This window comes from Medicago sativa, chromosome 4, assembly GCF_051527215.1.
Source record: "Medicago sativa cultivar Bolivia chromosome 4, Bolivia_mono, whole genome shotgun sequence".
NCBI classification, from domain to species: domain Eukaryota; kingdom Viridiplantae; phylum Streptophyta; class Magnoliopsida; order Fabales; family Fabaceae; genus Medicago; species Medicago sativa.
The window spans coordinates 17,901,589-17,925,701 of NC_140752.1; the positions used below are offsets into that span (position 1 = coordinate 17,901,589).

General features: G+C 32.1%; 2 protein-coding genes across 4 annotated transcripts; one reads left to right on the plus strand and one right to left on the minus strand.

The window, feature by feature from the left end:
* Nucleotides 1–1,591: 1,591 nt before the first annotated feature.
* LOC146926877 (mitochondrial import inner membrane translocase subunit Tim9-like) lies at nt 1,592–6,569 on the minus strand. Of its 3 annotated transcripts, none has more exons than XM_085700301.1 (3): nt 6,338–6,569; nt 2,052–2,246; nt 1,592–1,724 (listed from the first exon to the last, which is right to left on the minus strand). In XM_085700301.1, exons 1-2 carry the CDS (start codon nt 6,430–6,432, stop codon nt 2,054–2,056), a joined length of 288 nt encoding a protein of 95 aa, XP_085556427.1. In that variant the 5' UTR covers nt 6,433–6,569; the 3' UTR covers nt 1,592–1,724; nt 2,052–2,053. The 3 variants fall into 3 exon arrangements, with proteins under 3 accessions (XP_085556427.1, XP_085556426.1, XP_085556425.1); XM_085700300.1 differs by having other exon boundaries at nt 1,592–1,789; XM_085700299.1 differs by lacking the exon at nt 1,592–1,724 and having other exon boundaries at nt 1,924–2,246.
* Nucleotides 6,570–17,103: 10,534 nt separating this feature from the next.
* On the plus strand, nt 17,104–19,531 carry LOC146926878 (uncharacterized). Its single transcript, XM_085700325.1, has 3 exons — nt 17,104–18,283; nt 18,809–18,883; nt 19,237–19,531. Exons 1-2 carry the CDS (start codon nt 17,147–17,149, stop codon nt 18,845–18,847), a joined length of 1,176 nt encoding a protein of 391 aa, XP_085556451.1. The 5' UTR covers nt 17,104–17,146; the 3' UTR covers nt 18,848–18,883; nt 19,237–19,531.
* Nucleotides 19,532–24,113: the final 4,582 nt, after the last annotated feature.

Below are 24,113 nucleotides of genomic sequence, written 5' to 3' on the forward strand. Positions count from 1 at the left end.
GATTTGATTTTGATGGTAATTGTCAAGATAATGAAGATGGCGGTTTTGAGGTGAAGTAAAACTGCAAAAGAATAATGTAGCTCTTTTAATTGGGATAAATTCTGGTTTGAATGAAAGTATGTAAACTCCACCAAAATTGAGTGTGTGAAATCTAAGATTGTCATATTTAGATTTGCACTGAAAAGTCAAGGTTGTTGTAGTTGAATACATCTTATTTTTTTACACCAAAAAGTTTAGATGAGTTGTTTTCGAGAGACACACGTTTACAAAAGTATTTACAAATCACACACCAAAGATATTCTCACAACGATGATGGGAGTTGAACTCATGACCTTACGGGCGAGTCAACTATTTACCAATTGAGTCAACTTTTGTGGACAAAGGATACATAATTTTGACATAGAACTATTTTTTTCAACTACATCATTGATTTCATTTATTGGAGTTACCATTTTATCATTTTTTTTTAATATTATTTAAAATTATAATTAAAAAATTGTTTTTTTTAGGGGAATTAAAAAATTGTTAAATCACATTATAATAGGAATAATTTCGCTATAATAAAAATAATATCTTATTAAAAAAAATGAAGAATTTGCACTATAAAAGAAGTTTATTTATATATTATTTACCAAAATTATTTGAGTGTGCTATATGATATATTTATTAACCAAAAGTGATAATATATACATACAATTAAGTACAATAAAAAAATGGATAGACAGACACCAAGATAAAGGACAATGAGTTGAAAAAGACCAATGCAATTCAATAATAATAGTTCAGCAAGGTTAAGTCACACGTTTTTCCTCAAGAGAGAATCAAAAGATGATTGAATTGCTTTCATGAGGAATGATCAAGTGCATAATGATAAATAAATGGATATTTTAGATTTTGATCAAAGTTGTAGTTGTAGTTTTAATTCATATTGCATTATTTTACTGGTGTTTTACCCCAACATGTGTTTATCTAGTAAAATGAAGCAATATGAATTAAAACTACAACTTAAACAAAAAACAAAACACCATTAATATATAATAGAATTTTACATAGGACACAATGTGATAAACCTGTAATGAGTCTTCAGTTACAGAAAAATGCAAGGCTTGCCTTTAAATCTAACATACAATTAATAATCTAACATATTTTGACATCACAAAAACACTCTATCAATTTTGAAGACATCTATTCATTTATGCATAAAAAAAAGAAGGCTTCTATTTTTTTTTTTTTTGCCAAAAACTAGGTTCCACATATGTGATGTATCAATTCAATTTTATATTCTAATAATTCAATTTCTCTATCTCATAAACCGAAAACTTGATATTTATTTTTCACATACTCAAATTGAAATGTTAGTATTGTGCTGGAGATGAGGATCAAACCCTCGACCTCCTTATCATTCCACTCTTTTGATACATCAACTTCAACCATCGAGCTAACCTTATATCCCCTTCATGGGCATTGGAATTTAACAATGTCACATAAGTGGTTTTTCTAATCCCTCAAGTTCACTTTTTGTTAAATGTGTATATAGCAAAACAAAAGAAGATAAAATCAGGGCAATTCTGATATATCTACCAGATAGAAATGATTCAAACAGATGAACATCAATAAGAATTTAGAGAAGCACCAGTACAAGACCTTGTTCAGCAACATTACACTTTCTATGAATCTGTTATTTGGACCCTCAACAAAATGCCACCTTCCAAAATACCACCTTCCTATATTGAAGTGACAATATTTTACCCAGTTGAAGAACCCTCTAGGAAATATTTAAGCCGTGAACCTTGATAGTACATAATTTGTATGAAATGAATACAAAAAACAAATGAAAAAAGCTAATGGGAAATTCTTCAGAAATCAATACCATGAAACATAAATAAGAGCAAGCGCATAAAAACTTGACGTCAAAACCTTACCTTTAGAAATTCCAGTTCATTTTATTATATCTATAAAGGAATTTCACTAGTCAAAAACAATTAATTCCCAGTTATTGACAGTAAGAAAGAATACAAATCTAACAAAATCAATATTTCAGTTACACAAACCATTATTGTTTGTCTGTTGTAGATGCTCCTTGGTTGATATCTGAAAATTTAACGCCCACTTGCGATGAAAACCTCAAGTATTTTCCAGCACATCTGAGGACACATGTTTCCTCTGGCTTGTTCAACGAACTCCGATAGAATGAATTGACGCAATTGTTAAAACATCTCTCTACTAATGAATTATACAACCTAAGACTGCAATTTTGTTGGAACAAAGAATAAATCAACAAAATATATCTTATGCTACTAGATCAAATAAAACTTCTGCATTGTAACCAAAGAAAGAGTGAAGTAACCAAAAGAAAACTTTTGCACTCATATCTTTGCATTGCATCTCTAAACTCTACACTTAAAACAAATGTACTACTTTTATATGTGTACAATTTCGGCTAAACCATAGTAAATGCCATGTGATCAATATTGTCAATAGCTAATCGAAAAAAATAGTGATTTGTTCAAATTATGCTATGCAATAGTGCTATAGTAAATGACAGGTGATCAGTATTGTCAATAGCTGATCGCAAGACATAGATGCTTGTTCGAATTCCGCTACAACACTATGCAATAGTGCTATAGGACAACTATAGCCGCTATTTCCAAACATTCTGTACTAAATAGTGTATTCCGGAACAATAGTGATTTGTTCAAACTCCGCAATACTATAACATGGTAGCACTGATATAGCCGCTATTTAACAACATTGCATGTGATAATGTATTACGCAAACAAGATCAATTCTAGAGTAACAGTATCCAATCAGTCAACTCAATTACTATGGCTAGCCAAAATCACCAGTTAACATGTTAATGCTGATTTTCAGCCAAATGTACAGTTAAAGTTAAAATTTAGCACTAGATTCAATACTCATAAGATAAAATAGTATCAGTTCTGAAATTAATTCAAAAATAAATCCATTTCCAGCATTGGATCGCAGAAAATAGCATTGTTCACATTCATCTAAGTCACAACGCTATAACGTCAAAATGACGACTGTTTGACATACTCTGCAGCACTAATAGTGAATCATGAAACAATAGTGATTTGTTCAAATTCTGTTATGTTATAGTTTTGGGTCGCGAGGGAAGCCTAGATGATCACCCACATTGGGCCAAGAGCAGCCATACAAGTGAGGGAAGCCATAAAATAGTATCAGTTCTGAAATTAATTCAAAAATAAATCCATTTCCAGCATTGGATCGCAGAAAATAGCATTGTTCACATTCATCTAAGTCACAACGCTATAACGTCAAAATGACGACTGTTTGACATACTCTGCAGCACTAATAGTGAATCATGAAACAATAGTGATTTGTTCAAATTCTGTTATGTTATAGTGTTGGGTCGCGAGGGAAGCCTAGATGATCACCCACATTGGGCCAAGAGCAGCCATACAAGTGAGGGAAGCCATAAAATAGTATCAGTTCTGAAATTAATTCAAAAATAAATCCATTTCCAGCATTGGATCGCAGAAAATAGCATTGTTCACATTCATCTAAGTCACAACGCTATAACGTCAAAATGACGACTGTTTGACATACTCTGCAGCACTAATAGTGAATCATGAAACAATAGTGATTTGTTCAAATTCTGTTATGTTATAGTGTTGGGTCGCGAGGGAAGCCTAGATGATCACCCACATTGGGCCAAGAGCAGCCATACAAGTGAGGGAAGCCATAAAATAGTATCAGTTCTGAAATTAATTCAAAAATAAATCCATTTCCAGCATTGGATCGCAGAAAATAGCATTGTTCACATTCATCTAAGTCACAACGCTATAACGTCAAAATGACGACTGTTTGACATACTCTGCAGCACTAATAGTGAATCATGAAACAATAGTGATTTGTTCAAATTCTGTTATGTTATAGTGTTGGGTCGCGAGGGAAGCCTAGATGATCACCCACATTGGGCCAAGAGCAGCCATACAAGTGAGGGAAGCCATAAAATAGTATCAGTTCTGAAATTAATTCAAAAATAAATCCATTTCCAGCATTGGATCGCAGAAAATAGCATTGTTCACATTCATCTAAGTCACAACGCTATAACGTCAAAATGACGACTGTTTGACATACTCTGCAGCACTAATAGTGAATCATGAAACAATAGTGATTTGTTCAAATTCTGTTATGTTATAGTGTTGGGTCGCGAGGGAAGCCTAGATGATCACCCACATTGGGCCAAGAGCAGCCATACAAGTGAGGGAAGCCATAAAATAGTATCAGTTCTGAAATTAATTCAAAAATAAATCCATTTCCAGCATTGGATCGCAGAAAATAGCATTGTTCACATTCATCTAAGTCACAACGCTATAACGTCAAAATGACGACTGTTTGACATACTCTGCAGCACTAATAGTGAATCATGAAACAATAGTGATTTGTTCAAATTCTGTTATGTTATAGTGTTGGGTCGCGAGGGAAGCCTAGATGATCACCCACATTGGGCCAAGAGCAGCCATACAAGTGAGGGAAGCCATAAAATAGTATCAGTTCTGAAATTAATTCAAAAATAAATCCATTTCCAGCATTGGATCGCAGAAAATAGCATTGTTCACATTCATCTAAGTCACAACGCTATAACGTCAAAATGACGACTGTTTGACATACTCTGCAGCACTAATAGTGAATCATGAAACAATAGTGATTTGTTCAAATTCTGTTATGTTATAGTGTTGGGTCGCGAGGGAAGCCTAGATGATCACCCACATTGGGCCAAGAGCAGCCATACAAGTGAGTTGGACACCACTGTTCAACTCAAAACCTTAAGACATTGGGTTTATTGGTCTCTCACTTAAAAAGTGTTCAACCTCCACTTTTCTAAGCAATGTGGGACTTCAAACTCACAAATTCACAATAGCTGCACAACATATAGTCCGCTATATGACAACGGTCCATTTGATATGGAATAACTAAAAACACAATACAGGGAAACATAGCATGAATTAACCCATACTCGAATGGCCATTTACTTTTTTTTTTTGAATCGGCCAAATATTATTAACCAACAAGCCCGTGCAAGACGCACTAATAAGCTTGGCCATTTACTTTTTTTTTGAATGGCCATTTACTATTAACACAATAGAGAGGACTACACATTCTTATAGTCTAGAGGTTCATATGTTTTCTTGTCCTCATCAAAATGAATGCTTTAAGTGTATTCATGATCTAAACAGGGTCTAAAAAATGATCTATTACCCCAATTTTAGCCGCAACGTCATGTTTTTTCATGTCTCTATGACCGTGATTCGGGTTCCATCATAAATATTTGACCATGACTCTCTGTAATCAGTGTTATCAATTGAGTACCATGATGGAAAGGCAGAAATACACCATGGCGCCGCTATCCTTCACAAATTGGCCACGGTGGTTGTCAAAATTCTGCCACCACAATCCACCATGGCTGACACCATGGTTCGGCCATGGTGGATATTTGACAACATTGTCTATAATATCAAAGTTGCATCGTGGCCACAATTAAATACATTGAATTAAAACAGTTTAGTTTGAACCATTCAAGCATATCTACTAACTTAAGCACTTGTGACTGCGAGCTCTATAGCACTGACACTTTTCATGGAAGGCGGCGTGTCCCATGTCCAACAACATGTGTTGGTGTCTAACACTGGCATGACACCAACACATATAATTACGTTAAATTAATCAATTTTTTCATTTTTTTTTACCAACGTCGATGTGTCTATGCCGTGTCATTGCTTTATGAGTTGTTAGATTGTTTGAGATAGTTTCTATAAACAACTTATGACATGTCATAAGTTGTTTCCGGCTTAATCCCATAAACTGTCCAGAATAGCTAATAAAAACAGTTTATAACTTATATGAAAAAGTTTAACTTTACTTTATTTATTACTAGAGAAATGGCTTAAATAAGCACTTCTATATGAGAAGTCCTTAAAGGGCCCGTTTGGAATGGCTTATTTTTGAGCTTATGAATAAGCTTTTTATGTATTATTCATAAGCTTGTCAAGGTAGTTTATGCAAAAACAGCTTATGAAGATACAATTTTCTTTAGTGAAAACTTACAAAAGCTTATTTATTTGCATAAGCTATTTTCATAAGCTCCGAAATAAGTCAATCCAAACGAGCCCATAATGCTTAATATGTTTACCCAAACAAATAGGGCATATTTGCCAACTAGAATCAACACATTCTAAATGATTCTTCACACATTGCAGCTAACAGAAACAACAAAACCTCATCCATTAATCAGATCCCCAATCTATATATGATTTTTATTGCAAACAAACAAAATAACAAGATTGAAACATACCTATCACGAGTTTGAAGCTGTTCAACCATAGTAGACATTCTTTTCTTATCTTCTTCAGGAAGATTATCTACTTCTCCAAAAATGTTCTTATCCATTTTCAACAAAAAAAAACAGTTACAGAGGTTTTTGGGTTTTCCCCTGTTTTTTGTTTGTTTGATCCTATGATTTTGAAGGGTTTAAGGTTTTTAACAACGTTACTGTTTTTTCTGAAAAAATGAGAAAAGAAAAAGAAGCGTGTGTGCCCTTAAACCCTAAAACACCGCAATAAATCAGAACTGTCGCTTAAACCTGATGTTTCATTGGGTCGGGTTGGATCCAGCCCGGGAGTTCCAAATCAACCCGCAAACTGTGGGTATTATTTTTTTGGTTTTAAGCCGTCAATCACAAAATTTGACCGTCAAGATTGTTTTAACTAAAAACACACAATTTTCAATCTCAACCGTTGGATCTAAGATGAACGACTAAGATTGAAAACTGTGTGAAATATGTTTTTATTGACGATAGCTTGACAATTTCTTGGATTTTAGGTTCGATCAAATATGTTTTTATCCTATAAATGGAAATCTTTCTTGTTTATTCTTTACTTAAGTTTAATCGATTTTTAGTCCTTAAATTGTTAAACTTGGAACCAATTTTTGTAGACATCTTTAGAACATTATAAAAAGCTTCTCTACAAAAGATAAGTTCAAAATTTGATTTATAGGTTCATCCTTTGTTACTTTTATCTTAAAAATAATATTTAAATCATCATATTAAAAAAATTAAATATTAGTAAATAAATTTTTGATAGTGTTTTAAACATGTTTGCAAAAATATTTTTTAAAAATTTATATAGTTTAAGAATAATTAGACAAATTAGATTTTAACAAAGACTAAAGTTGTGTGCAATTTATTTTTATAAGGACTAAAAAAATTTAAATTAAGTAAGGATTATGCATAAAATGTCCCTATTTTAAATGGATTAAAAACTACAAGAGTGGTTGTTTGTAAGTACCAACCTAGTCTATAATTTGACGAATAAAGAGACTATCAACACAGTAACTGATCATTTACCATCAACTCCCTACAACATCATCAGCAAGCATTAACCACTTTGTCGAGCGTCGAGCCCCAAACAGTCTAGTGTCAAACAAAACAAATGACTAACATATCACTACAATCTGAGACATATGTTAAGGTTGCACTTGTGCCATGGAGACGAACCTCAAAACCCCCACGACGTGGCCATCAGAAAGCAGCCACACGGTCGTTTAAGACAACCATTATTGAAAATCAAATCATGGAAACCGAAGATTAGCATTGGTTGAATCTATGGCGGCATCTCCAACACCTTCACTGATGACAACAAGAACCACCGTGAATTAGCAACAAACAACAAAGATCAAGGAGGCAACATCGATTAAGAGACAACTCTTACGATACGAGATCCATTCGGAATTGAAGGTGGTTTCACGAAATCAATGGTTTAAAAAAGTTAAAAATAATAATTGTTATCATTTAATACTTTTTTAAAGAATAATAACTCTTTTTTTCTGACAAAACACATTTATAAATATGTGGTTTAAAACCATATATTTTCTTTTTTTTAGGGAAAAACTATATATTTTCTTGAAACCATATATCGAAGTTTTTTTTTTTAGCAAAGACAAAATTAGGTCATTTCATTTAATAATAAAGAGTACAAGTAATCAAGTACATCACTGAAGATATGGGGGATATGATAGGATAAGGCATGTAACATTATATTATATATACTATATATAAAGAAAACAACTCCTTTCACCTTTTTTGGGCTGGTTTTTTCTTTCTAATAAAAGTAACACATGTAACAAATAGATAACAATAATCTTAAATATTAAAAAAAATGTAACAAACACGATATGAATATATATATATATATATATATATATATATATATATATATATATATATATATATATATATATGGGGTTTGCTAGAACACACCCACTAATTTTTATGTGGGAGTGTTTTAGCAAAGCTACACCTTAGGGTGTAATTAACCACTTTTTAGTTATTTACTTGCTAAAACACTCCCACATAAAAACTAGTGGGTGTGTTCTAGCAAATGCCTATAGGATTTGCTAGAACACACCTACTTGTTTTTGTTAGAAGGTGTGTTATAGCAACATACACCTTAGGGTGTATTTAACCACTTTTTAGTTATTTACTTGCTAATACACTCCCACATAAAAACTAGTGGGTGTGTTCTATCAAACCCCTATATATATATATATATATATATATATATATATATATATATATATATATATATATATATATATATATATATATTTCCTTTATCATTTAAAAAGTGTAAGAAACTAGATGGGTATATTAATACTTACATTTTCATTATCCCAATTATACCCTTAAACTTTTTCTATAATAAAGATCGTAGTTGGTTTCATTAAAAAAAATTAGATTATATATTTTTTGTTACATTATTGGTGTCATTGAAATAAATAATCATGATTATTTTGTTTTGTTATAACTTGAAAGCAACCACATTTATATTATTAGTTTTAACCCAAATAAAAATTTCATACAAAAAACACGGTTAATAATTTTCAAACGTTAACGCAATAAAAAGAGCGGAAAGACTGGCAAGTGAGTGCCCGTCTTTTTGCTAGTATAAAATAGCGGAAAGACGGGCACTATCGTGTCGTCTGTTTGCTCTTTTTACAGCACTAATGTGTGTGTATATTTTCTTATATTTGTTTGTATAATTTTGATTTAAATTTTTAAATATTAATGAAAATTATTCGTACATCGATTTATCTACAAATTATTGTCAAATCATTAACGAAATTATTTATCAACTTGACATATTTTGGTTTGCTTGTATATAATATAAAAATAAAATAACGATCATTTATTGTTTATTCTAATAATAATTTTATATTGTGATAAAAGAATATCTTTAAAAAACATTTTTCTTTTCAAACTCTCCATCTTCTCCTTGTGTTTTTCTTACTTTAATGAGAACTTTTTTTTTTTAATTTTGAGAAACTTCTCCTGATAAAACTACATATAATTAACCATGACTGAAACACATGTTGTGAAAAATAGATTTCAACACTGAGAATGATTTTCAATTCTATTATGCACAAGGCCCTAGTTTTCTAGTGAGAGAAACTCCAACTTCTCTCTAAACTTTCTTTCTCTTTCGTTCATCGAGGAGGGGTGGTTTTAGGTCATTTTTTGACCTAGAATCACCCCTCGACATCTTTTTTCCCTTTTCTTTCACTCTAAATAAGTGGTTTTCACATATATCAAGTTTTTTCTTTTGTGTTTTTTTTTGTAATTTTGTCGTCTAAGTGCGGCGTTGTTTTGTTCGTCGTCTTGTGCGACGTTTGATTTCGCGTCTTATCGCGGTGTTCGTTTATTACTATTGAAAGATCGGCATCAGTCAATTACAAATCCAACCAATGATTTGGGCGTCAACGTTGAAGATCCAGAAGCATGTGAATTTCGGTGACTTAAATTTTATCATATTATTTGTAGGCATTTTGCCGTTTTATGCTATTAACTTGGGTGCTGTAAGTTTGTTCGCAGATTCACCCTTTACGTTTTTAGCGATGTTTGTATCTGATGTAATCTATCGATTTGAATGAATAAATATCGTTTTATTTTTGTCAAAAAAAAACATTGAGAATGATCTGCCCTTGTGACTTATTTATGCTAATAGAAAAACTTAGTCTAACCAAAAATTGTTTTCAACTAAGCATAAAAGGAAGTCCTAAACTCACATTTGTTTTTAATTTAATTATGGGCAAAAATGCTCTTTTTTCAGCGTTGTTTTCTGATAGGATTTCCGCATTCAACATATTCATAAATAAACCACAACATACTAATTTATGTCCCATTACACATGCGATATTTAGGGTCTATGTTTCGCAACAATATTAAAATTCATGCATTCTTCTGTTAAAAAAAATAAATCTTATTAATTTTTTATTTTATTTTTTACCTTTAATTTTATTTAATCGAAGAATGCATGAATTTAAATTTTTTTTTTATCAATGCATGAATGTGGGATATTTTTTCAGAAAAAAGTTAAATATTTTGGTTATTGTAGCATCCCAGACTGCTTTTAGGATTGCCGACTGACCCCACAAACCAAGACGAGTCTTCTCAGCGTGTTTTGTCCTCACTCGCACGCTTACCGGGAAACTTCCCGGTAGGTCACCCATCCCAAAATTGCTCCAAGTCAAGCACGCTTAACTGTGGAGTTCTTATGGAATGAGCTACCGAAAAGAAGATGCATCTTGTTGATATAGGCAGTACCAAACAATTCTTATAAGCTTTCCTTCAACCACGTAGTCCCATACCTACACGGCCTCATGATCCCTCTCATTCCGATGTGATTCGGTTCCTCTATAAGCTGTCGGGAGCTGCTCAAGCTTTGGCGTAGAACACAAGAGTTTACAACTCAATACACAGTCCTAAACATGTATCACAAACGATACAAGAAAGGCTCACAATAGAAGGTACAAAACTTGCATCAACATGATACAAGAATAGAACACATGTAGACTCAAAACCCTAAAAGCTAAACTTTTTAGAATGACGGCTTGAATAGTTCATTAGGTCTTGTAGTCTTCCTTTTATACTGAAGCAACATGGGTCAAATATTCTTGTTGGGTATCATAAAATGTGATTCTTGCTATCTTACTATTCTTGACGATCTACGTCAAGGCTCTATGACATAACATATAAATGTATGAACAATATGCATAGTCAGATTCATTGATTATGTTAGCGTGTAACAAACAACATTATCTGAGTTCATTTTACGGATTAATCCCGGGTGGAGTAACCCCAGAAGTTAATCCCTTACTACCGGTGGAATGCCTAGCTAGGGCACACCGGACTCCCTTAGTGACGTGCGGGTCCCTTACGGCTTACCCCGTTCCCTTTGGAGAACCTTTTATATCCAACCTTGGAAGGAATACAAAAGACACGACACCTTGATTTAGTGACATGCAGCTCCCTTGCGGCTTAACCATTCCCATTGGGGAACCCCTTGAATCCAACCTTGGAAGGATTACAAGAGACATGACACTCTTATTAAAATCTTAGTCTTATGCATGTATGAAGGTTAAACCTATTTATACTATCTCTTTTACCATGGATCCTTAAACGATCCCACTAGAGGTAAACTTATATGCTTGCTTAACTTACTTTGTGAATAGATATCTAATCAATTCACGTCTTGCCATACTCGTATGGTCACTTTGCTTCTATGCGAAGATAATACTCTATATCACCTCGCATCTTATCAAGCATATCTCTAATGCATAGCATTCTATTCTTTACTAACTATTCTAGTTCTCGACAAGCTATGCCGAGGCTCTATATTCTTTCCCCTTCTTAATGATTAACTTGCTACCCGATTCATAACATATAATTCTCTCGTTTGCCATGCTTTGTTAACTTATCAAATACTTGCTTCTTTCTTAAGAAAACTTTGCACAAGATTATCAAATAGGACCTTGGTTTGAGGGGTTTACTTCTATAAAAATATTGATCAAAGAAATTCGTTCGAAAAGATGCCAAAGCTGCCTAAAGCGAGCAAACCATGTGTGACCACACAGTCTGCTCACCATGGCGAGCAACTTTACTGAGGAGGCAAGCAACCACTCGCTGTGGCGAGTTGGGGGCGAGCAGGACCCCCAGTTCTGCTGTCTAGCTCGCCGTGGCGAGTTAGGACAGTCCAGCACTTGTAAAAATGGTGTTTTTGACCCAAAAGCCTCAAAACCAAGTGTCTCTATGCATATTATGACTCTAGTGGTCATAGAAAACCTGTAAAACAGCCTCAAGACAAGTATTCACAAGTATTATAAGCATGGCAAGAAAAGGGTAACTAGTCTTATACTTTAAAACCCTAAAATACATATTATCCTTACAAGATAAACACATAATCCCAAAGGGTGGAAAACTATCTAAGGAACTCACCTAAACAATGATTCTCATAGCAGATCCAAGTTCCATGCTTAAGCAACCAAAACCCTAGCTTTGATCCACTTGCTTCCTTTGCTCAAACCATTTCTATCTTGATGTTTTCTTGCAATATAAGACATCATGATCCTTGCTTGACCATCTTTATTACAACCCCAAGCTTTCTTCAACAAAACCCTAATCTCATGATTCTTCTCTTGAGGAGGAACAATAGTGAAATCAACTCAAGCTTCTTCTTTACCAACAACAAACCCTAGCCTTGAATCTTTGAGGAAGAAGATTAGATAAGTTGGTGAGGTGGGGAGAGAAAGAGAGGGCCGATGGAGAAGAAAGAAGAAGGAGAAATTCTTTGGTGGAAAACCTAGAGAGAGAAAGTAGATGAGAAATGAGATATTTTGGTGCCCACATCAAATAAATATCCTTCCCAAGTGAAATTACCAAATGCCCTTGCTTCAGGCATATTGAAACCGACACTGATGCTTAACCCGCATTAAGCTGACATTACATAAAAATATTCTCCATACTTACTTTCCTTGAATTTAATCCTCTGGAACAATCGACTGGTAATATTCCGATACTGACAGGCGGGATATTACATTGGGCTTCAGAACGAAACAGATCGTTCAGCTGATCTGCAAAACAGGAATCAGAGACAAATATGGAAAGTCCTAAAATGTAGGAACATCTTTAGGAACGTCCAAAACAGCTTCAAATATTTCCTAAAATATAAACACAACTTTAGGAATGTTCCACAACTGAACCTGTAAAGATATGCGTGTTGCTTGGTCAATAAGATAAGGAAATACGGTTTCCTTAAATAATATTAGGCGCGCGTACATAACAGGCATGATACAAGGCACACTGAACCGTGCCAGAATGTTGGAACATTGTATCCAATATCTTAAATATATGCCTGAAACATGTTGGAATATTGGTTCCAACAACACAAACATGGATATTTGTTTTAGCAACAATGCAGCCAATACAAATACCCATCAAACTTTTGTTTCGGGCGGGACGAAATGATTTTTTTTTTTAAAAAATAAAAAACCACAAACACACATTATTTGAACAAAAGAGCAGCGGAAGGAACGTCAACAACGACCCAATTGCGGCTAACCACTTTATGTGTCACAACATTAGGTACCGTGATTCAGTAGCGGGTTGGCTTGTACATTTGGATTCAAACCTTCGAAGGACAAGATGTTAGCTTGGGTTAACTTATGGACTGCATTCTTCAAAGCAAAGTAGTGCTCAACATCGTAACATGGTGTCACTTGATGGAAAGCACAAGACTAGTCAGCCCTATACCATGCTGGCAATCCTTCCGGCACCGGAGGAGGTGCCGTGGTCTGGACCAAATTCTTTTCAAGAAAAGTTTGGAGCAACTCTGCATACCTCATAGGAATCAGGTCAAATGGTGATCTTCGACTGCGATTCTGTGGATTAGACCGTTGGAGAGCATGTTTTTAAGGTTGTTTATTGATGTTGGTGTTAGGGCCTCTGCTGGAACTGTGGCTGATCTTGCGAAACCGCCAGCAAAACTACCAAGGTACTCAATTTCCCTATCTCGGCCCGAAGGGTTATCACCTCTTCACGAAGCTCGTGGACCTCTTGCTCGATCTTATCCATTTCCGTTTTAGAGTTTGCCCGAGTGTTGTAAATGCGAGTTGGTTTCGGACGAGGACGTCGGGACACTTTGAGATGGATTGACCTTTTTGTAGAAAAAACAACTTGTGAGACACGGACTTGAAACTATGAATGCAAAATGATGCATGATGCTTATGCAAAAATGGACAATTTTTTATTTTATCGAAGGGCTTTATCAAAGTAATTGTAAACATCATACGAAACATTGTTGCATTTAATAATTTAAAATATTACAAACAGTTCCCTTTTTAAGAGCAAAAGCAAAGCCAAGGAAAAAGTCCCTAACAAAGCTAATTCTAGTTAAGATTTTTGAAGTTGTACTTCTTGGTGTTCCTTTTTACAAGGTCCATACCTCTGATGTTTACAAAAACTTATCTAAGTCCTTCGATATTTAATGAATATTTTTTTATGAGTGTATGCATGATTATGCAACAAAAACGGTGAAAACATGGTGAGGTTTTAGGTCCAAAATGTTGGAGTCAAGGGTAAGTGCGCCACATGGTAAGGACTATGGTTTCATGTACCTGAATTTTGGGTCTACCAAGTTCCCAAAGTCATTGCCCACTTTCGAATATTATCGAATTACGGGACTACTCCCGGTCCAACAACATTCGTAGGAAAGTCTGGTTTGAGTGTAGTATCGCGTGTCAACAAACTCAAGACTACTCTTGATTAGCCACCGCACTACGCCCTAAAAGGCTAAGATGGGTTAAAGGTAAATCTAAAGGTCCTCAACTTCATAGGTCACTTGAAAATAACAATGTCAAACACGACTACTCATGTCGACATAATATTACTCTCAAGAGACCTCCATTGAGCGGGGTTATATCACATGTACCAAAAACCGAAACTTACTCTGGGTATGGTACTTTGATTATACCAACATCCTATCTTATTGTTCCCTCAAGTCCGGGTGTATGACTTATCTCACAGCTCGCGTAAAAAGAAAAAAACACTTAGGCACATATTTCTTATTATATTTTTTTTTAATTTTTTTAAGCAAGCTATAGCACAAAAATTAAATAAATTCAAGTTAGGCTCAACCCTCTTAGGGGATTTCCCCAGTGAAGTCGTCATTTCTGTCGTGGTGATTTTTGGAGATCAATCTATTAGATTAGCGTTGACTCACTAATTTTTATTCACCACCGAGCTTTAATTTTTTCCAAGGGAAAGTGGAAAAGTTCGAAATAACCCATATTTTTTGAAAGATTTAAGGTTCGAGGGTTAGTTACGTAAAGGAAAGGTATTAGCACCCTAAACATCTGTAGTATCCTACAAGAACCTTTTGTTTTTATTTATTGTGTGCTATACTTTATTTGCTTAAGAAAAAAAGAATTAGAGTGATGGTTAAAAGGAAAATAAAAATCATTTTTTACATTTTTTTTATTTGGAAGGACAGGGTCATTTGTCTACGTACCCGTGAGGGATCAAAACCTCGTAGTTCGGAGTAAAAAGACTGATTGATTTGTTTTTGTATTTTTTATTAGTTTTGAAAAAGATTTTAAAGGATAAAAGCCAAAGTGGCAAAGAGGAAATTTGTTTGTTTTTTTTTTTTTTAATTTTAAGAAAGGGTTAAATATATTAAAGTGTATTAAAGTTTTTATTTAAGAAAATTAAATGGAAGAAACTCTTGATGAGAATCAAGTCTTTTTAGGAAAAAGAGTTTTTTTTTAAAAAAATAATAAATTGTTTTTTTGGAATATTTGAATGTTTTTGGTTTTTTTTGTTTTTATTATTTACAAACTAAGAATTAACGTAACAATAAAAAAAAGCACGAGGGATTTTCATTGTGACATTGGATCAAAATGAAACCCCTTTCCCTTGGATTGAAACTAACCTAATTTTTTTGCATTTTTTTATATATTAAAGCAGAATAAATAAATAAAAATAAGGACATATGCATGATTTCTCATTTATATTTACATTGTCCTAAATATATTCTAATTGCAAATAAATAAATGACAAAAAAATTAAAATGCTAAATGATAATACTCCCTCCGTTTTAAAATACATGTCCAATTTTTTAAATGTGCACTATTCACTTGACTTACTTTGACCATACTTTTTTACTAATGTATAAATACAAATATTAGCATGTAGGATGTTGTTTGATTTGTCTCGACAAATATTTTCAAAATATTAAATTTTTATAATTTTTTAATTTAGATAATTAAAGATATTAACGGTCAAAATTGTGCATTGGCATATGTGAAGTTGTTGACTTGGACATGTATTTTGAAACGGAGGGAGTAATAAATAGAAACAAAATGAAATGCAAAAATGCTAAATAGTAAAAAAATAAAAGAAACTAAGATAGAGGGACCCCTGGTTTAATGGATTTTGATGGGGATTTGAATGGTGTTAATGGTGAATTTTGAAAGAGAAATGTGAAAGTTGACACTTGAAACTTGGCCAGAAATGGTGGCGTGGCTGGAAAAAAAAATTGGACCCCTTTGGACACTTTTTGGACTATTCTAAGAAAAAAACAGAAAATAAAAACTACAAAATAAAATAAAAATAAAATCAAAGGTGAAAATGCAATAAAATAAAAAACTAATAAAATAAAAATAAGAAATGAAAAAGACTAAAAATAAAATAAAATTAAAACCAGGCCCGAAAACGAACCAAAAATGAGGTATTTCAAAATACCTCTCTGCCGATTTTTTCTTTGAAAAGTCAAAGAATATTCCGGATCAGAGCGTATGAGAGTGAAATGTTAAGTCAAAAATTGAGGTATGACATTAATTGAGTCAAAGAAAAATCATATACATTAAATAATAATATTAAATGAGTCAAAGCAAAACCATATATGTATAATAAAGTATTCAAAAGAAAAATTATAATAAAGAAAATTTCCATTTCGAAGAAATCATAAAAAAAATTATATTGCTTTTTTTTTTTATTTTTTATTTTTTTTATACTTTAGTCTTATATTGTGATAGACTATGAACAAAGAAGCTAGATTCATTCTTTCAACAAAAAAAAGCTAGATTCATGCATGTCTTATCTTTTATCCTGAAATTATTTTTCCACGTGTGTCGAGTGTCATGTGTTACACATCTATAAGATTCGGCTTGTTCAACAATTGAGACCTCACTCATCACACTCGCATGTAATTGTCTTTATCTATATCTCTCTCAATGTAAATTATCCTTGGTAATCATAAACACTCTTTAAATGGAGGGTAAAGTTGTTAGAAAGAAGAGAACAATGGGGATAAGGAAACCTAAATCCTTATTCAACCATCTCCCCACAGAGCTTCAAACAAAAATCTTTGGTGGGCTATGTGTGAGGGATCAATCAAAAGCCATGTGTGTCTCGCACTCATGGCGTAATCGCATCCTAACCACAACACTTCCAAAAGAGCATCCTTTACAACCTTTGGTGATTGCTTCCTCTGTTCTTCACCCATTTAGAAATCTAGAACATCTTTTTAATTGGTGTTCATCAGTGATGGGTTGTATTGTCAGACCTCAAAATATTATAGATAGTTGTAATGGGTTACTTTTGTTTTGCCATAAGGATGGTCAAACTAGGAACATTGTGCGTGGTGTTTACTACTACTACGTCTTGAATCCTATAACAAAACAATGTGTGGCTATTTTGAAGCATTCTCAACTCCCTGAAGGGTATTCATATGCTGCTCTGGCATATGACCCTTCAGAATCTTGGTTCTTCAAGATTGTTCTTTTTCATGGCCATCACCATATTACCATTTTCTCCTCTATGACTGGCCTTTGGACGACATTGAGTATTTGTTTTCCGCAATATATTAACGAGTCTTACTGGGACAGAAAATCGGTTTATCTAAAAGGATCTATTTATTGTCTCTCCTTTTCAAAACATTTATTGAAAATTAAAGTTGATCCGCAGGAGCAAGTCTTGAATCAAGCTGAGGTAATAACACTTCATCCTGATTGTCTTTTTGATAATTGTCAAAGGGAGATAAGTGTGAAAGATGGCAAGATCTTATTGGTATCATCTAGAGGTGTGAATTTTGTTTGTTTTGAACTTGTTGAATGTGTTACAATGGGTGTTAGCTCTTATACATGGCACATTATTAATAACATTGAAAATGTGAATTTGTTAAAGTTTAATACAAATGGAAAGCTCTTGTCCTTTAACCCTTATCAAAGAGTTGCATTTTTCAAGCTTGAAAATGGTCTATATCACTACTTCTACAACTTCAATGGCAACAACATCACAATGTTTGGGATCATTGGATATGACACAAGTGTGTATGATTATATAAGAAATTGTGGAGACTTGTTGCTCAAATGCTTCGCCCCTTTTGCATGCTGCTTAGACAAAGAGGTAATTGTAGTTGCATTAATTTTCACATTAATTATCATAAAAAATTATTTTCTATCGAACCAAATCCTTTGTTCTTTTACTGATTTATTAAGATTGTGAATACATTTCAGAATTTAAAATATATATCATTAAATTTTCATTGCACGTTATAAACACATTATGATCATTGGATTATAAACCATAACTACAACTATTTGTTTGGCTTTAAGCACTTGTTTTTGTAACAATACATATATAGCATTGCATTCTAAGATATGCAATAAATCCATCATTTATTTCTAGCTTCCTATAATCTAACAAAATGAATTATACTTTATCAGCACAAAAACTCATGACTAGATTTAATTTTGGAACCTTAATAATATATTTGATTAAAGATTGTAAAATTAGCTTTTAAAAGTCAATTGGATCAACCAACAATGTATATAGTTTTTAAAATTGAAAATTACACATACATTTTATTAATTACTTATATTTGTGATTTAAAATTACTTTTTTTTTTTTTTTTTTTTTTTTTTTTTATAGAATCCAAGACACATTAAGAGGCTATTGGTTCTACACTGAAAGGCGGTTCTGGACTAAGTAAAAGCATTTTGAAAGGTAATTATTTTACATATTATATGTGGTGTCTTGACCCTTTTAGTATATTTTCAGGCTATAATTTTTATATGTAGTGAATTGGTGGAGTTTAACATGTGGTGTTATATTTTTTCTTGATAGCATTTCGCTTATTTGATTAAAATAATTCATGATGTTTTTTCTCCCAAACATATATATCCACAAATGAATACTGATTGCCAAAATTATAGTCACTTTCTTATTATTTTATGGATGACATTGTAAGATGTTGAACTTTTTTGAAAATATATTATTGTTTTTATTCATTTATTTCTTTCTCCATTTTAGCCCACCATGACAATAATGAGTAATTTTACTTACTTTGTTTCTCTTAGGGATGCAAGACTCTTTGGTGTCGAAGAAGGCAATAAATGGAAGTTCTTTGTGTTGTGTTCTTTTAGACATGCAATACTCTTGTTAGGTCTTGATAGTATAGTATTATTTATATATCGACTTAATGATCGATTTCTTGTTTTTTTAATGGTGAAACCACCTTTGTGTTGTGTTCACATGTAATGAAGTTGGATTTCAATTTACAATTTTAATATTATAAATTTTGTGTTGTGTTCACATGTAATGAAGTTGGATTTCAATTTACAATTTTAATATTATAAATTTCCTTGTGTCTAGTTAAACTAGTTATATTCATGGTTAAAATATATTGTTTTTAACTTTAAAATTTCACTACCTATAAATTATGTATGGCAAATGAAGATCCATTCAATATGTAAGTTTTCCTTGTCTTATTTAAAAAACATATATATCAAGAAAGTTTAAGAGCCACCTTAAAGGTAATTAGAGTAACAAAGAAATAATTTATGTAAACAAATGGGAGCTAAAGGAATAACCCCTCCATCTTTTTTAAAGTTAAATTATGTACTACCCACCCAATCACAAGATGTTAAAAACTCCACTCAAAACACAAGGATAAGACTTTTCTAAAACAAATAAATATTTCCAACTCAAAACCTTAATATATTTAACAAGATTAAGTTCATTCCCGAACGTCATTTCTAACGTTCTAAATAATCCAGGATGTGGCGTGTAATGTTATAATCATATGATGGCATCCTCACTACGAGTGTGTTTTGACTCAAAGAATCATCATGCATGTACGCAACGACTCTTAGATAAGAAAGGATAGTTTATTCTGACTCAAGCAAGAGAGTAAAGCTCCATAATTAACATCATTGTGTTAGAATTTCTTCTAATATTTTGTGGGCTACAATCAATTGTTGGTTTTGGTTTTAATAAAACGGACTGATATTGTGATCCATTTGATGATGCTTAGGCCCTAATAAAAGTGATCAATTAATAATGGGTTTTTGGGCACTTAATCTGATTTGTGTAGAAACATAGTGTAGGCCCAAACACTAGGCCCATGATGGGTGGTGCCTAGGGTTGCACAGTTATAAATAGAGAGGCTAGGTCCCCTTTGCCATCACTCTGAGTATTCTGCTCATTAGCGGTTTGCCCCATTGAAAACCCTAAGTTTGGAGCATGTGAAAGGCAAAGGAAGACTTTGTCTCAAATCTCGGCGAGTTCAGTGATGATCATGGTTTCCAAGTAAGTGTGTTCTAATTTCATATAATAATTCGATCTTTCGATTAAATTGTTTACATGTGGTATCAGAGCCTAATATTATATGATTTAGAACCCTAATTTTAATTTTTTGGTTAATCATGCGGTTACGAGATTTTAATTTTGATATGTGCTTGTGTGTGCGGTGGTTGTTTTAAAATTCAATTATATTTTTTATTGGCATATGTGTTCCGCCGCTGCCGTCACTTTATTCAGAGTGCACTATTGAGAATCAATGATTTTATAACAAAAACAAACTAATAATGTTTTGTTAATCTTAATTTTGTTACAACATCTAATCTGGTAAAGTTTCGGTTTCTGGTTTAATCAAAAATCAAAAGTTGCAACTTATTTGATTGCATTCTTGGTTGCTTGTATTTTTGGTTGATGTCATATAAATATGGATTTCGATTTTCGATGCCAACCACTTCGATTTGTGAATATGTAAAAACTATATAGAATTTTGATTATTTATTCCTTTTGTATAATTATTTATAATTATAATATAAATAGATGCATGGTTGTTGCATTCAGTATATATATTATTTTCTTTTTTTTTATCGAATAGTTAATTGATTCAATCACAATTTTATGAAGGCACTTAATCAATTGCATATGCTTATGTATACATTTGGGTTTAGAAATATATTTATATATGTCCTTCAATGAACATCCAAACCAAAAATCAAAAGGGTATATGTGTGCCATTATTCTGGTTTCTGTTCGGTGTTTTGATGCATCTTTCAAACTTTGATTATTTGTGTTTTAATTTAGACAGAAGTTATGTTCATATTTTGGCATGCGTTGATTGAATCTATATATTACAAAAGTGATATTTTTTGTGGATATTAATTTATTTTATATAAATATGGACCGGAAAAGATATGCTTCTCATCATGCAATTGAATTCAAGTTCTTAAAGTGGATATGGATATCGATTAATTTTTGAGTGATTTGTTTCTAAAGATTTAGAATTAAATCTTTTCACTTTGTCTCATTTTTTTTCTCTCTAATATCGTTGTCATATATTGGAATTTGATATTCTTTTCAACCTTGGTATTTTTGGCCTGATATATTTATATATATGGTCTATACTTCTTGGTGAGTTTGCATATTTGTTTATAACGTTCAACTTTGTTTTTTAAGAATTTGTTCTTGTTTTGAGCGTTCGGTTTGAATCTTTGATTTGAAAGATTTGGTTTTTCATGTTCAAATTGAATTATTGAAATTGTTTCAATTTTCAAAATTATGTGGTTGATACTCAAATAAAATATTTCATATTGTTGTATGTGTTCGGTCTTTGAATATATGGCAAACAATTTTCAATCAAAATGAAATTACTAGAACAAGAGTTTGATTGTTTTCTTTGTGGAATTTTGGAAAATTTTCTTGATCAATATGAAAGATGGTTTGAGTTTAATAATTGTTTGCTCAATTATTATTATATGTGTCAAAGATGTATTAATACATGTGAAATTGGTAAATTGATCCATTTTTGTGTGGCTCCTTCTTCTGTTAAGTTTATGGATAGTTTCCTTTATATATGACTATAGTTTCTATTCTATTATTTGAGTGGATTTGAAATTTGGTTTATGCATAGATTGAAGTTGCTTTAAAAATATGTTTATCATGATTGAATTACAATTGCATGTGTGGATCCAGAGACGATTTTGAGTAGTCATGTTCAAATTAAGACCATGTATTTTTGTGCTACTCCTTTTTATGTTGTTTTTGTCACTAAAAATTGATGTTATATTTGTTTATGTTGCCATAAGGTTTGTGGTTTTTGAAACAAATTTCACATGTTGTGATTCATTGTGCATGTGCTTCTAATGTGAATAAATATTGGCATGATTCTTATATGAATATTCCATCATGCATAATTTTATTGTATCTCAAATCCGGAAGGAAACACCATGATTAATATTTTATGGATCAAATTTTACATTTTCAAAAGGATTTGATTTGATTTGATTTTGATGGATTGATTTGTTTTGAAATTTAAGTAATTTGATTGAGATTAATTTCCAAACATATATTTTTTATTTATGGGAATAAATTTTATTCTGTGAAATGTGTAAATATTTGGTGTCAATTAAATATGAGAATCTTATAGAATTTGAACTCATATATTTTCAAGGATGTGAGTCTAAAATATTATACGTGAAAATCTCTTTTATAGAAGTGAATTATTCTATTAAAGTGTTGTAATTGTGAAATTACTTTAGACTCAATTTTGTCAATCATAGCACCAAATATTTTTGTATATGAATTCATAGTTATTGTATAAATTCTATATTGCCTTGTTCTTATTTGTACGCTCACTTGCGGAATATCATAAAAGATAATTTTTGAGCAATTCTGAAGGCAATTGAAAACTATTATCCTTGTATTGTATTGATCTATTATTAGAGTCTTTCTTTTGCTATATTGGTTTGTTGTTGAATTATGAACCAATTGAGGCAATAATATGTCAAATTCTTCGAAATCTTCGCTAAGTTGTCGAAGCTTAATGGCTCTACATTCAAGGACAATTGATTACACCTTTTGAGGTTAGCCATGGTTTAATTAATTTAAATTCTTTTTATTGAATTTGATTACACGTGTTCTCTTATTATATAAGGGATGGACATATCCTATTGGTGTAATATTAATTGACATGACCATTGTGTGATAGAGAATATAGTTGAATATTGTTTAAACATTTTAAAAATATTGGATTGATAATCCAACTATCATTCTTTATCAAGTGGGAGAATCTTACATGTCAATTACCTATAAATGAGAAACAAATATCATTTCTTTGAGGATGAATAATTTTTTATTATTATGAAGACTTACATTGAGGATATTATAGTCTTTTCTTAAATAATTTTGTGACTCTTTTGTCTTTTATCCTCAATGGTGGTGAAATTCAAGTCTCATATATTTCCGCTGCGTAGGTAATTGATTTAAATCATTACTTGTTAATGAGATTATGAGTTTAGCGGTAATAATACTCTTCTAAAATATAGCACATGATTAAATGTTGATTTTCTTTTATGTGCTTTCAACGTACTTTTCTACCGCATTGTATCAAACAAAATTATGACGAATGCAAATTGAAACGATATTGACCAGTTTAGATGCATTTAAATAATACATATTTTTTCTGTGTCGTATTTTGACAAGAGTTGTTGATTCCTATGCAAAAAGAATTTCTTGCGTTGATATATGTCGTTACCACCAAAGTAGGACTGCCTCTATTGATTGACTGATGAAATTTCTTTTTGTAGCTTGAGGAATGTTTTTAATCGTAACATGTAGTTTCCTGCCCAAAGGTGGTTATTGCATTTTACAATTAAAAATTTATTTGGGATAAGTTATTGGAGAATGTTTTGAACTAAGGAATTTGCCTGCCCAAAGGTGACAAATTTCTGAATTTAATACATGCTCATTGATTAACTTACCTGAGGTTTTGACTAGGGTTATAACCTTAGTTTGTACATTCTGCCCAAAGGTGATTATACAAATATATTGGCCTCATTGTGATAGCTTGTTTATTTCGAGCTATATCTTGTCAAATAATATATTTTGATGCATTCATGTTTTATCTCATATATTTCCTCAAAGGATAATTGTTATGCTTTTA